This window comes from Salvia hispanica, chromosome 6, assembly GCF_023119035.1.
Source record: "Salvia hispanica cultivar TCC Black 2014 chromosome 6, UniMelb_Shisp_WGS_1.0, whole genome shotgun sequence".
Lineage (NCBI taxonomy): Eukaryota > Viridiplantae > Streptophyta > Magnoliopsida > Lamiales > Lamiaceae > Salvia > Salvia hispanica.
The window spans coordinates 38,763,442-38,777,536 of record NC_062970.1 but is presented as its reverse complement, the minus strand read 5'-3'; the positions used below and the strand labels follow the sequence as shown (position 1 = coordinate 38,777,536).

General features: G+C 34.4%; 2 protein-coding genes across 3 annotated transcripts; one reads left to right on the top strand and one right to left on the bottom strand.

Moving 5' to 3' along the window:
- The first annotated feature begins 1,380 nt into the window (after positions 1-1,380).
- On the top strand, positions 1,381-6,323 carry LOC125193967 (phosphatidate cytidylyltransferase 1). Its single transcript, XM_048091938.1, has 12 exons — positions 1,381-1,517; positions 2,332-2,531; positions 2,762-3,012; positions 3,299-3,450; positions 3,630-3,771; positions 4,297-4,453; positions 4,771-4,818; positions 4,904-4,990; positions 5,160-5,288; positions 5,377-5,433; positions 5,901-5,984; positions 6,060-6,323. The coding sequence occupies exons 2-12, from the start codon at positions 2,448-2,450 to the stop codon at positions 6,147-6,149; spliced, it is 1,281 nt and encodes a 426-aa protein (XP_047947895.1). The 5' UTR covers positions 1,381-1,517; positions 2,332-2,447; the 3' UTR covers positions 6,150-6,323.
- A 136-nt stretch (positions 6,324-6,459) lies between these two features.
- Positions 6,460-7,994, bottom strand: LOC125193969 (DNA-directed RNA polymerase subunit 7-like protein). Of its 2 annotated transcripts, XM_048091941.1 has the most exons (3): positions 7,976-7,994; positions 7,726-7,843; positions 6,460-7,226 (listed from the first exon to the last, which is right to left on the bottom strand). In XM_048091941.1, exon 3 carries the CDS (start codon positions 7,215-7,217, stop codon positions 6,663-6,665), a length of 555 nt encoding a protein of 184 aa, XP_047947898.1. In that variant the 5' UTR covers positions 7,218-7,226; positions 7,726-7,843; positions 7,976-7,994; the 3' UTR covers positions 6,460-6,662. The 2 variants fall into 2 exon arrangements, with proteins under 2 accessions (XP_047947898.1, XP_047947897.1); XM_048091940.1 differs by lacking the exon at positions 7,976-7,994 and having other exon boundaries at positions 7,726-7,959.
- Between the last annotated feature and the right edge of the window lie 6,101 nt (positions 7,995-14,095).

Sequence of the window (14,095 nt, the reverse complement as noted above, 5' to 3'; positions counted from 1 at the left end):
GGGTTAAAACTTTAATTTATACATATTCATCATGTTGCATCATAGTAATTTAGTACTTTGATTTAGTGGTGAACAATTGTGGGGGTTAAAACTTTATGATATACATATTCATCATGTTGCATTGCACCATAATTTAGAACTTCGATTTAGGGGTGAATAAAATACCTGAAATTAAAAAATTCGATTCAAATGAAATTGATATTAAAATTTTGGTTCGGATGTTTTGAATTTTCATTTCAAATCGGATCAGATTTTTTAACAATTTTAGATATTTGCACAATTTATTTTCAAATCCTAAGTAATCTAAAATCTAAAATCTATAGTGTTGTGGATTAGGGGTGGGAATACGGGTATCCATAGATACCCGACCAGAAAAAACCGGGTATCCAAACCCGAAAATCACTAAAATGTTTATCCAAAACCCGCCCTGATATATTTTTGGGTACTCCAATATCCGCCTCGGGTATCCATTCCCGACGTATCGGGTACCCAAATACCCGACTCTTTACATATGTTAATAACTAATATAATAAAATTGAATATTATATATTAATGAAAATATAGAAATATCTAAATTGACTAATGTCTTTAATGTTTTATTTATTTTGTAGTATAAAACAAAAAAAAATGGATCACTTTTATTTTAAAGTATAAGATTATTTAATGCAAAATGACTAAATCTAATTTAAAATATGCTTAAAATAATAAATTGGATATTCGCATTTCGGGTAATACCCAATATCCATTCGGGTTATCCAATACCCGATTTATCTTATATTTCAATACCCAATTCCAAACCCAATATCATAAAATTGGATATTGGGTATCCAAAATCCGGCGAATATCGGGTCGGGTACGGGTAAATCCAATACCCGATATCCGTATTCCCACCCCTAGTTGTAATTATAAAACATAACAAATATAAGATCTTTGTGATGAACAATTCTAATTATATAGGAGTATTAGATTTTAAATTATTTATTTTTTGAATTAGATTTTTGGATTGTTATATTTTTATGCAATTTTAGAATTTTGTAATGGGGTTATAGGAGTATAATAGCTTATTGACTTAGTAAACAGCCAAAATATCCTCATGGTCTAATCAATCGTCTATAAAGTTAAAACTTGAATATAAATGGCCAGTACAAAGTGAGCTAATAACTTCGAATTTAATGTTTTTACAATAATTTAAATAATAGAATTAGATCGACGATGGTTTCGAATGTTTTGACCGATTAATTAAAGAGGAAATGTATTAAACAAATATGATTAGTATAATAAGTGATAAAAACAACACTTGCGACAAACTTTATTGAAACCCTCTTAATTTGAGTTAATATATATTTTCAACCCCAAATCTGTTTAGTGAAGAAGTAAGCCCACCAATCTCAACTCTCCATTCCACTCTCCATTTCCCTCTACAGAAAGAGAGAAAGAGAGAGGCAAAGGTCAGATCTCCCTCGCTCTTGAATCTCTTCGCTTCTGCTCAGTTAGCGCGTCACTTTGTTATTGCTCAGGTTTCGCTTTTCTTCACAGCTCTCTGCTGCTAGTTTTTCTTGTATGAATTAATATCCGTGTTGTTTAGCAGTGTAGTTGCTGTTAATGACGGCTGAATTGTTTAGCTCCGGGTTGTGAAGTTATTATGCACATGTTCCTCCTCATTATTTCAATTGTAATTTCTTAATTGAATTTGGGTTTAAGTGGTGAAGATTTGTCATTTCGCAGTTTCAATTGTGTATATCTGCGTGAAGTGGCTCCAGTGTTTCTGGCTATATGAATCCTTCGATTGTAGTAGAAGCATGATGGAGAAAACCTTTTGGCACTGTATTTATTGCTGCTTCTTCTGCTATGTTATTGGTGTATTATGAATTTGTAAGCTGTGATTCTGTTTTGGGCTGTTCAAGTGTGTTTATTTTGAGAATGATTGTTATTGGTAAACAGCTTATTTTTCTATTTTGTTGTAATAGTGTGCTTTTGCCGATTTTGGTTGCTTTTAGAATTAGGATGAGCGATTGAGAGAAGTTTGTGTGCTATGTTCCGTTTACTCTGATCATTCTGGAGAGATTGCTTTGGAGAATATCTCATGACTGTAAGATTGCAGAATTGTAGATAGAAGATGTGTTGCAAGCATATATATGATAGATGCCTTTGGAAAACTCTCCACATGTCGTTTTATTTTGGCTTTAGAATTGTTTAAATTTTTAAGTTGAGTGGCTGAATTTATGGAATTGTAGATTCTAATAATGTTTAATTTTCCTTAATCTGTTGAAAAACTTCTGGATTTATGGGTTGGCTGTGCACTAATAAGGACTCTGTTTTTGGTTATTCCAGCTACTTGGGAATTCAAGCGGGGGTTTAACATTCCAAATTCCCAATGCTAGCTCTCGGTTCTTAAAATTTGATATTCTAAAGTGAACATATTTCGAGTGGGTATACATAGAGAAACCATGGACAGGGATACTGGTTCTGGTGGTCCATCAACACCTAGTGGGCCTACTGCACGGTTACGTCGGCGGAAAGGCTCAAATGAGGTTTGTCAGGACTTGTTTGGTTATTTTTAATTTCAATTCTGGTAATTAGTATTTACAGCTGCATATATAAGTAACTAAAATAACTCAAAGTAACCCTGTACATTGATATTGCATTTGTTTTTCTTTGCTTAGGCAATCTATAGATATCCTTAAGCTATTTTAGCTTTTGACTTCTACTAGTTTATTTGGAACTGCTTTCAAAGATTTCATTTATTTGCCTTTTTTGTCAGGTTCCTCCAGAAGTTGAAACAAATGGCGAGCGTTTACTTTTCAATGACCGTAACAAGTACAAGTCAATGTTGATCCGCACATATTCCACTGTTTGGATGATTGGAGGCTTTGTCTCGATAATATACTTGGGTCACCTTTATATATGGGCCATGGTAGTGGTTATTCAAATATTTATGGCTAAGGAGCTGTTCAATTTGCTTAGGAAGGCACATGAAGACCGGCAACTCCCTGGTTTTAGGCTTTTGAATTGGTGAGTAGCTTAGCTTTTTGCCAACTCACATATTTTTGAGGTTATTCTCTTTTACGGACTTCAGATTTTAATAATCCTTAATCCTGAGCTTGTTCTGTATGATTTGGAAATTTTCTGTTTTTTGACCCGCTTGCATAGTTATTACAGGGTGGCATCAATTACATAAATTTGGACTTGCTAAGCTTGCTATCTATCTCATTAATCCCGACCTCCTCTCTCTCTTTGTTTTTTTGTCGTGTCTATTAGTCTAACATTCTCTTACGTGAGATCACTTCATACTCTTCAGGCACTTCTTCTTCACAGTCATGCTTTTCGTGTATGGTCGAATTCTCAGTCAAAGGCTTGTGAATACTGTGACTATGGACAAATTTTTGTATAAGCTGGTGGGAAAGCTTATAAAGTATCATATGGTTACCTGTTATTTCTTGTATATCGCAGGTTGGTAAATGGTTGTTGTTACTCATTTTTCTTCTGTAGATTTTTGTATGCATCATTAGGCTGTATTTAACTAGTGAATTTCCTTTTTCCGTTTGTTAAATGTCTATGTACTAGAATGTAAGATGTCATGTACATATTTGGATAACAAAACTGAGTATTACCTCCCTTGGTTGGTTCAGGTTTTATGTGGTTCATCCTTACATTAAAGAAGAAGATGTACAAATATCAGTTTAGCCAATACGCTTGGACGCATATGATTTTGATTGTGGTGTTTACCCAATCAGCCTTTACAGTGGCTAATATTTTTGAAGGAATATTCTGGTAAGACAACTTTGGTTTCCCTGTTTACTGTAAAATGTAAAGAATTGCTTTTGATTTCTACCTCCAAAGTAGTACTAGTAGTTACGGGAATGGGCTGATGATGATAACAAAAAATGCAATTTCTATAACCCCGTCATTCTTCTTTATAATTTGTTTATTTGCTTCAATTTCGTGCCCCCAAAATATTTGTGCCAATATTGTGATATTACTCTAATAAGATTATAACTTTCTGGGTGATTCAACAAAGAGAGTTACATAGATTAAAGCTTGAATATGCTGTAGGAGAATTGTTTTCAAGAATAAATGAGGATGAATTAACTACTGATAATTGTACTACTGTGATTCCTTTTACTGTTTTGTTTGTGTATCTTGATGACTTTAACTTAGCTTTCCCTGAAAGTAGGGCCTAAATCATACACCTATCATAGACCATTTACTAAGAAGTGAAATGGTGCTTGCTGATTGTATTATATAAGTTTGAACTATTATGTTACAACCTAAAGCACAAGATAACGACAATTGCAGGTTCCTTCTTCCAGCATCACTTATTGTCATCAATGACATTGCTGCTTACATTTTTGGGTTCTTCTTCGGGAGAACTCCTTTAATCAAACTCTCACCAAAGAAAACATGGGAAGGCTTTATTGGAGCGTCTTTTGCAACTATGATCTCGGCCTTTGTGGTTAGTAAGCCATCCATTTTTATCAATAAAAACCTGAAAAAATGGATACATCATCTTCAGTAAAAGTTTTTAGTTTCGCTACCAAGGTCTATTTTTGTTCTTCAAATCCATAGTAGTATATCGTTTCAGATTTCCCAAAAGTTATCATGAATAGTGATTAATCTGTTTACTCACAGGCCTCTTTTTGTATCTTAGAATGAGTTCATCTTTAAACTACTTGAAAGTATATTTATGGCTAATCCACCTTAATAGTTATAGGTGAGCTGGTTCTAAGATTTTGGCAGTAAATTTATCAAATTTCTCATTTTTTTCCTCAGCTGGCAAATGTATTGGGTCAGTTCCAGTGGTTAACATGTCCAAGAAAGGTAATTGTGGCAATTTCTTAGTTGGAGATTATTGTTATTTTATTTGTTGGTGGAGCACTTGAAACTTTCTATGTGACTTTTTTAGGATTTGTCGACTGGTTGGCTTGAATGTGATCCTGGTCCACTGTTTAAGCCCGAGTATTTTACTGTCCCACAGTGGTTTCCTGAATGGGTAATTGCTTAATCTATTGTTTGAGCCTCAGTAATAGCTCTTATCACCTAAGATCTTTACTTTTATCAAGATAATTGATTTTAATGCTAATTTTATTCATCATTGTACTCTACCTGGTGAACTCCAGTTTAAAGTTGGCTAATTATGAGCTACAATAAACTTCTTGCAGTTTCCTTGGAGAGAGATATCTATTTTACCTGTCCAGTGGCATGCATTATGTCTTGGTCTTTTTGCATCAATTATAGCACCTTTTGGAGGCTTTTTCGCCAGTGGCTTTAAACGGGCTTTCAAAATCAAGGTTTGGAAACCATCTGTCAAAGTTAAATTTCTTTTGTTGGAATTCTGTACATACTCTTGCCTCTCGATAATTTTCTGGTTTGTTCCAGGATTTTGGAGATAGCATTCCTGGACATGGTGGTATCACAGATAGAATGGATTGCCAGGTCGGTTTCAAAAAAAATTGTGATTTATGAACTGCAAGTTAACAATTCAAAGTTGCACCTTATGACTGCCCCCCATTTTTACAGTACATCGCATCAATGGCTATCTCTTGGTGGTTAATCTTCTTACTTTGTTGTTGAATATTCTAGATGCAACCATGTCCTCATTTTTTGATTAGGTATATTTGGAATAGAATAGTTGTTATAGGGTATTGATTTTTCTTTTCCATCCCCTGATATTATGGCAATGCTCCACTGCACATGGAAAGATGGGAGGAAAAGTAGTTCGAGAAGCAGTAGGTAGTTTTTTAATTGAGTTGGAAGTTGATAAATGTCTTAATGATGTTTGAGTTGGTCTGAACAGTTGCTGACATTTGCGTCCAACTTAAATTCTTGAACTGATTTCGTAACAATTATGTCCTCTTAAGGTACTTCCCATGTTCTGGTTATTAACACTGACAAATATGCAGATGGTGATGGCTGTCTTTGCATACATATATCACCAATCGTTCATTGTACCGCAGAGCCTGTCAATCGAGATGATCATGGACCAGGTATGTGCCTGTGATCGTCTACACAGGAATACAATTGTTTGCTCCTTATAACTGAAAATTGTGTCGGTTTTGTAGATTCTAATGAACCTGACGTTTGAGGAACAGAGAGCACTATACACAAAACTCGGGCAGATAATCATGGAGAAGCAGTTTGGAGAATCCTGAATCTCAGAGTTCAAGAAGCCTTTGCTTTCACTAGCCATGTGTTTTAGTTTTATTTTTGCTTTTTTTTCTTCATTTCTATATGCTCTGTGATGTTGATTTTAGGTTGCCGGTATTGTATAGCACATTTGTGTAGCTTCTGAATTTGTGGGTTAGTTGCTAGTACTTTTTTTTGGAGTTTCAATGTGTAGCAAAAACTTGAGCACATTTTGATACGTTGCAAAATCTGATGAAATAAACATGTTCTAATTCGTATGCAAAACTAGAATTTGGTCAAAGTTGATCAATCACAAGCTAGTAGAGAATTTTCAAATGAGAACACATAAGAACTAATGAACTAAAACAACGAGGAAATCATACATATCCACAGAGATACTCTCATGATAATTAAAAAGATAAGAATTACAGAGCTTCTCTAAAGATGTAGCTCCCATTTTTCTTCTACACTATAAGTTAAAGTCTTGGACACGTTTACAAACAACTTGTAAGCATATACCTCTCATTCTCAATAGTACTTCAGGAAGCTATGCCATCTAAGCCGTTCAAAGCAACCGGCCCAAGGCCATCCGCATCGATAGTTGCCAGAACTCTAAATTCCCTATACTTGTCCTCAATCCACCTAACAGCATAGACGGAGTATCGCACCACCACACCAATCCCAATCTTGGATGAGTCGTCCCGAACATAGGTTCTCTCCCCCGGAACAAATAAGTAATTTGGCATAAGTCGGGTTGATAAGTAAACCATGTGCATGGGTCCAGATTTGAGAAAGACACCACCCATAACCACGTGTTGCACTACCCCGGTCAAGACCTCCCCAGCCACAGGTATAAAGACTCGGCAGCGAAAGACTACTGGAAAAAGAATGTGTTCTGGACAGAGCTTGTTCTCTCCGCGCCCTATACGGATCAATTTGGTTACCGCAAGCATGTAGCCATGTTTGCAGGCCTTGTCTTTGGACAATTGCTTTAGAGAGCGTCCAACTACATAGCTTGCTAGGATCTCTTTGTTTATGTCCACACTCTTAACAGAAACCCACACTTGATGGGTTAATACTACTTCTCGCAGCATATCAGTGACCTACATACAACAAGAAAGGGATAATTCGATTGCAGACATATTAAAAAAACATAACATTTCAGTTCACCAAAACGATAAAATGGCCCATCATTTGTTGCTTGAAAACTCATAGAGGCACAATAATCTCTATGTATACAAATAAAAGACACGATTTTTATTATAGTTGAACTCACAATTCCAAAGGGCCAAAACACCCACAAATAAATGTGGTGTGTATGCAGATCGCCATGGACAACACAGATCAATTTGTGACACCAAATCTAATGCCAACATTAACAATTTTAAATAGATTTTTTTGTTAAAAAAACAGTTTTAACTGCACATAATCGCAATCCTAATCCGATGAGTCTACAAGATACACCTTTTTGGAGGAGGGGGAAGCAGGAATTTAACAATATTCATGAATTTATAAGCGTCAAATAAACTGAAATCCAAAATAAAACTATAGAAAACTAGATATTGAAACGGTGCATTTGATACATCGGTGGAAAATTCTTACTTGGATGAAAATCGAAAACAGGCAGCTTGATTAAAAGCAAAGCTGATACTCTGCTACGGAGAAAATTTCAGCCCAGGTTTGAGAGAGTGAGAGAGATCCTTGCTTGTACATAATTTGTCTGTCAAAAAGAAACGGATCTGAGATGTCATTAAATGATAAAATTTGAAAGGGGGAATTTTGAAAGAAGCATTGCGTGTTGCAATTCTGTGCATAATTTGTGTCATTTGATTTTTCCGAATTCTTAGTTTACATGATTTTAATTTGTTTCGACCATCTGTACTGATTTGTCGCAGTATTTGTCAAAAATTCTCAATCTTAATCTTAATTTCTTGAGTTTTAGCTAATATGGTTAGTCAAGAAAAAAATGTGAATTTCTTACTCTATAGTACTTAAATTGATTAACATATAAAGATAAAATTGATTAAATATTAAAATAATTAAAAGGTTGGAAATTGGAGTGAGCTGGTCATTTACCGAACTAGGTCCACTTCTGTGAAACAATACAAAACTTTGACACGTGTCTTTGTATTTTCATTTACGAGATCTCAATTGCATATGTTCCGATGACGTTCGGATGATGAAATTTGATTATTTTTATTTTAGTTTTCGTAAATATTAATAACCAGAATTTTATCAACAAATACATAAAAAATCTCAATAAAACCATGTAAAAATCTCAATAAATATGTGTTGATATTTTCTTGTACTAGTGTTGATATTCTTATGTCATATTGTTGATATTTGTAATACACTATGTTGATATAAAAAAACATTCACGAAAATTATCATATGATAACATAATGACGATATTACCCTTTTATTGATATTTTGTCTACTATTTATTGAGATTCGTAAGATTTAATCTCATCCACTCATTTTAAAATCTAAGAGTGGAGATTTGATCTTGATTTTGGATTAGGGTGCTATAAGCATTAGAATATTACACATATTTTAATTATATTAATTATTTTATTTTGTAAAATGTACTTACCAATATTTTGTATTCGACTTTTAGCACAATGAATAGTCATTTCAATCACTTGTATTTTAATGTTTAGCATAATGAATGATCATTTCATTTACATGTATTTTGATTTTTAGCACAATGATTGGTAATTTTTCTTGTGAATCAAACACTACAAATTAAACGCTGCTCACTTATCCTGTGATACGCATACTGATATATCATCTCCTATATCTCAGTATTTTACAAACTAAAATTTATGTATTAGACTAGATTCATTCTTAAGGTTACTTTGATCATTCACGATTAAGCCAAATATATCCATGTCATTTTATACATAAATATCAAAATGTCATATCGCTATTATCACTTCTCATACGAAACATAAAAGGGTTCTATGTTAGAAATTTGGGCTTCCACATGACTAATTTAATGTGTATGGCTATTTTTCAGTTGCCCAATTAAAGTGATCCAATAAAGATTAAAGTTTGGGCTAAAGTGTATTTAATTGTTATGGAAATAAGTGTAGATACCATAAAGTGATTTTCTATTTGATGAGGGACCGAATAGAAAATAAAGGGGTTTATATTTAATATAAATATAAGCTAGGGTTATGGTCCCCATACGTCAGAAGAACATTCGATATCTCTGTATTCTCTCGGCAGACTATTGCGAAGAATGTCTCTAATCGTTTGGAAGATCCATAGCCGCTGCAAAGCAATTCCACCGTTCAATTCGTTATGGATCAAGGTACGCTTCCGCTATACAGTTTATGCTCCTTCTCCATCGTTCTCGGTTAATCATCGTAGAGAGCTTTATGTAATTGTTCATTCAATTATTACAACAAGTGGTATCAGAGCCACTTTATTGATGATTATCTGAGAATTGGGAAAAGGGAATTATGGTTTTTCGATTTTAAAATTAAAATCATGCGGCTGTTTTTATTGTTTCATTGTCTGTGATTCAATCTGTTTTTTCGTATGAGTCGAATTAATTTTGGATCAAGGTACAATGTTTCTGTTATCGTTGCGCATTCTGAATCGTTAATTTACGGAATTGAATTGTTGTTATTGTTTTACACGTGTTTCAAAGCATGTTTTGATTGTGGATTGCTATGGCCGAGAATCTTTTTCAATTATGTGCAAATCTGCCTTATTAAAATATTACAACAAATTGATTCTTTCCTTTTGTTGTGTATTAAGAATATTGTCGTATCTTATGTTAATGTAAATTGAGATGATTGCCATGATTAAAATAATTCTGATTCCATATTGGCATATTTCCGTTTTTTTTTTATTGCGGTGTATTCATGTTTCCATGATTATGGTTTATTTGTTGCCAAATATATATATATTTGTTGCCGTACGTAATATATGTATATAAGTTTAACGTATGGCGATGTATTCGTGCTGCGTGAATTCCTTTTCGGCATTTTTTATGCACGTATACAGTATTTGTTTGGAACTTCGGATGATAGATTGAAAAATTAGGAATTCTTTTTATTGGTAATTCATTGTCATGGTATGAATTGAGCTATATGGTATTGTTCGGCTGTTTTGATGTTGTTTTTGAATATTTTTATGTTTGTTGGTTGCAATTTTGGGAAACATCAAAATTTGGATTTTGTCGATTTTAATGAAAATCGGATTTGGAAAAATTATATGAAATCCCATAAGGAGTCAGCAATTTGCGATTTGCTGGGGAGTTATAGGGCTGGCCGTCAGGATTTAGCGACTTGCTGAGTTCGCAAGGTACGCGAACCCAGTGACTCGTTGGCTGGCCACTATATTCCAGAAAATTATAAACGACTCCCTTGCGAGTGTTTGTATTCAGTTTTAAAATTTTAAATTCAATAATTTTGGTGCATCTCATGTTCCTTTTATTGATGTGTGTATTTTAATGCGGATATTAGTCGGCCCAAAGGAAGATTAATATTTGGCACGAAATACACACATATCTTTGGTGATGAATACGTGACAATTATTCAGTTTTCGTGTAAGTAGTGTGATGCCCAAAGGTGGACACTATTTGACATGATTTTATTGTCAGTGTTTGATCACTAAGGTTGCCACTTGCAAGTTCACATTACTGTCAAAAGACTTGATGTGGATGTTGTGCTCGAAACCTCGTAATGTTTTACTAATGTTCAAAGTAGATTAGTCGAAGCAAGACGTTGCAAAAGTAACCTCTCTTGTCTAGACTTCTTTATTGCGAATATTAGGACGGTGATGTGTGTGTATTTTTAATGCGGATATTAGTCGGCCCAAAGGAAGATTATTATTTGGCACGAGATACATACATATCTGTGGTGATAAATGGGTGACAATTATCCAGTTTTTGTGTAAGTAATTGTGATGCCCAAAGGTGGACATTACTTGACATGATTTTATTGTCAGTGTTTGATCACTACATAGAGGTTACCACTTACAAGTTCATATTACTGTCCAAAGACTTGGTATGAATGTTGTGTCGGTACCTCGAGATGTTACCATTTTATTTGAATTTTATGATGTGAGCATGACAATTTATTTGGTTTTGTTCTCTGTTCAATTATGATGTCTGCTTTTGCAGTTTCTTCCAACATGAACAATATGTTAGTGTTGAATGGGTCAAATTTTAGGGATTGCAAAGATTGTATTTTGATTGCTCTGGGTTGCATGGATCTAGATTACGCGCTGAGGATTGAGCAACCTACTTCTCCTACGGACTATAGTGCTTCTTATCAAAGGAGAAACTATGAGAAGTGGGAATACTCTAATCGTGTAAGTCTACTGATCATTAGGTGTAGCATCCCAGAAGCCTTTCGAGGCACTGCATCAAAGTATATCACTACGGCCAAGTGAATACCTTGCCAAAATTAAGGAACGTTTTGTGAAAAACGATAAGGTTGAGACAAGCATGCTTGATCTCAATAAAGTATAAGGGCAAGGGCAACATTAGGGAGCACATTATGCAAATGTCTCACGTTGCTTCACTAAAGCTTGAACTTTAAAGACTTGCTTGTGCATTTGGTGTTGCACATCTGGTCAGTATCTCAAGAAATAAAGTAAAAGGGCATTAAGAGAGTGTATTGAGAATGCTACTATGGATAAGGGTTGATCACAAAAGAAACAACATAAAGATAATGATAGTTGTTTCTTTTGTGGTAAACATGAATATAAAAAGAAGAATTGTAAATATCACGCTTGGCGTGCAAAGGAAGTTACAATTCTTGTGTTTGGTCTGTTCTAAAGTTAATTTGGATTTAGTCCCTAATGATATTTAGTGGGTAGATTCTGGTGCTACTACTCACATAAGGTTATCAGTGCAAGGCTGTCTGAGCTACCGAAAGTCAATTGATGGTGAAAGATACATCTATGTGGGACATGACAAATCGGTGGAAGTAGAGACTATTGGACATTGTAGATTGTTATTAAAGACTGGAATTATTCTTTCTTTTTATATTCATGTCTACCACAAAAGAAACAACTATCATTGTCCTTATGTTGTTACCTTTGTGATGAACCCTTATCCATAGTAGCATTCTCAATACACTCTCTTAATGCCCTTTTACTTTATTTCTTGAGATACTGACCAGATGTGCAACACCAAATGCACAAGCAAGTCTTTAAAGTTCAAGCTTTAGTGAAGCAACGTGAGACATTTGCATAATGTGCTCCCTAATGTTGCCCTTGCCCTTATACTTTATTGAGATCAAGCATGCTTGTCTCAACCTTATCGTTTTTCACAAAACGTTCCTTAATGGATAATCATCACATATTTATCACCACAGGTATGTGTGTATCTCGTGCCAAATATCAATCTTCCTGTGGGCCGACTAATATCCGCATTAAAATACACACATACTTACCGCTCAATTTGTTTGGAAATTTTGAGATATAACCAAAACACTTGTGTCATAAATTAACCAAATTCTAATTCTTTAATTTTCTTAGTCCCTTTTGATTCAACATGTAAAGCTTCTGAATATGAAGTAACATAACTGAACATACAAAGATTGTTATATGCACTTAAGGAAACAGTGCCCACAATACTAGAATTATTTGAAGGAAGAACTTTACTATTTCTGAATGAACAAGAGAAACCAAATTTGTCCAAAGCAGAAATAGAAACCAAATTTTGTCTAAAAGACAGTACAATAAGGTATCCTTCAAAGAAAGAATAATTCCAGTACTAAAGGATTGTGAGACTTGTATCATATGTTGTATTGAATACACTTATCTTTACAGAACTTGATTTGTGTGTTTAATGTATCGAAGGAAAGCAGACCAAACTTAAGAAATTAGGTGCCAATAGAGCTATACATTTTAGAATTGATATATACGGACATTTGTGGTTCATTCACTTCGGTTTCTTGGAATGATCAACAATATTTTATATCATTCATAGGCGAATATTCTTGTTTGGGCACCTACATTTAATCTATTAAAAGTCTGAGGCTTTAGACACGTTCAAAATATTCAGGGCTTATGTTGAGCTCCAACTCAACAAAGGCATTAAGAAAGTCAAATCTGATCGTGGTGGCGAATACTGCGACAGAAATGACTGCTCAGGTGAACAATGTCAAAGACCCTTTGCCTTCTGTTTTGAAGAGTGTTGGATCGTCCTTTTGTACACCATGTCGGGATCGCCTAGCATGAGTGGTGTAGCTAAAAGACGAAATAAAACTCTTAAAGATATGCGAAGGAGTATGATTTATCATTCTTCCTTGTCGCATTCGCTTTAGGGAGAGGCATTAAAGACTGTAGCATATATTCTCACTTTGGTCTTCCAGAAAAATTTAGGGGTTTTTTAACTTTATGATCCCACAAAAGGAACTAATTTTTGGGACGAGAAATATAGTATTCCTTGAGGATGTTGAGTTTGGGGGGAAGAATGTGTTAAGGAACATTACTTTTGAGGAGGAGTCTGTATAGACACCTACTACTGCTTCTGACAATGATCAGGTATCAATTACTATCATTGAAGAAGAAGCATATTAAGAACCTCAAGATGATATTGTTGTAAACATTCAATTTCATGCGGATGATATCATTTAAAGTCAATCTCAACAACCTCAATTAAGACTCTCGTCAATGGTACCACAAATTTTATGAAGTAGTTTTTTCATTTGGATTCAGAAAGAATGCTATTGATGGTTGTGTGTATCACAAGTTCAGTGGGAGAAAATGCATCTTCTTGTGTATCGAAAGAAATAATTTTCGATAAGAATATGTTGCACTAACACCAAGAATTTTCTCGCGAAGAAATTTGAGATGAAAGATCTTGGGAAAGCCTCTTTTGTATTTGGAATCGAAAGAAATAATTTTCGATTGTCACAGAAGGGATATAGCGAAAAGGTGCCTAAAGTATTTGAGATGCATAATTGCAAGTAAAGAAATACCCCTATGACTAAAGGAGACAAAC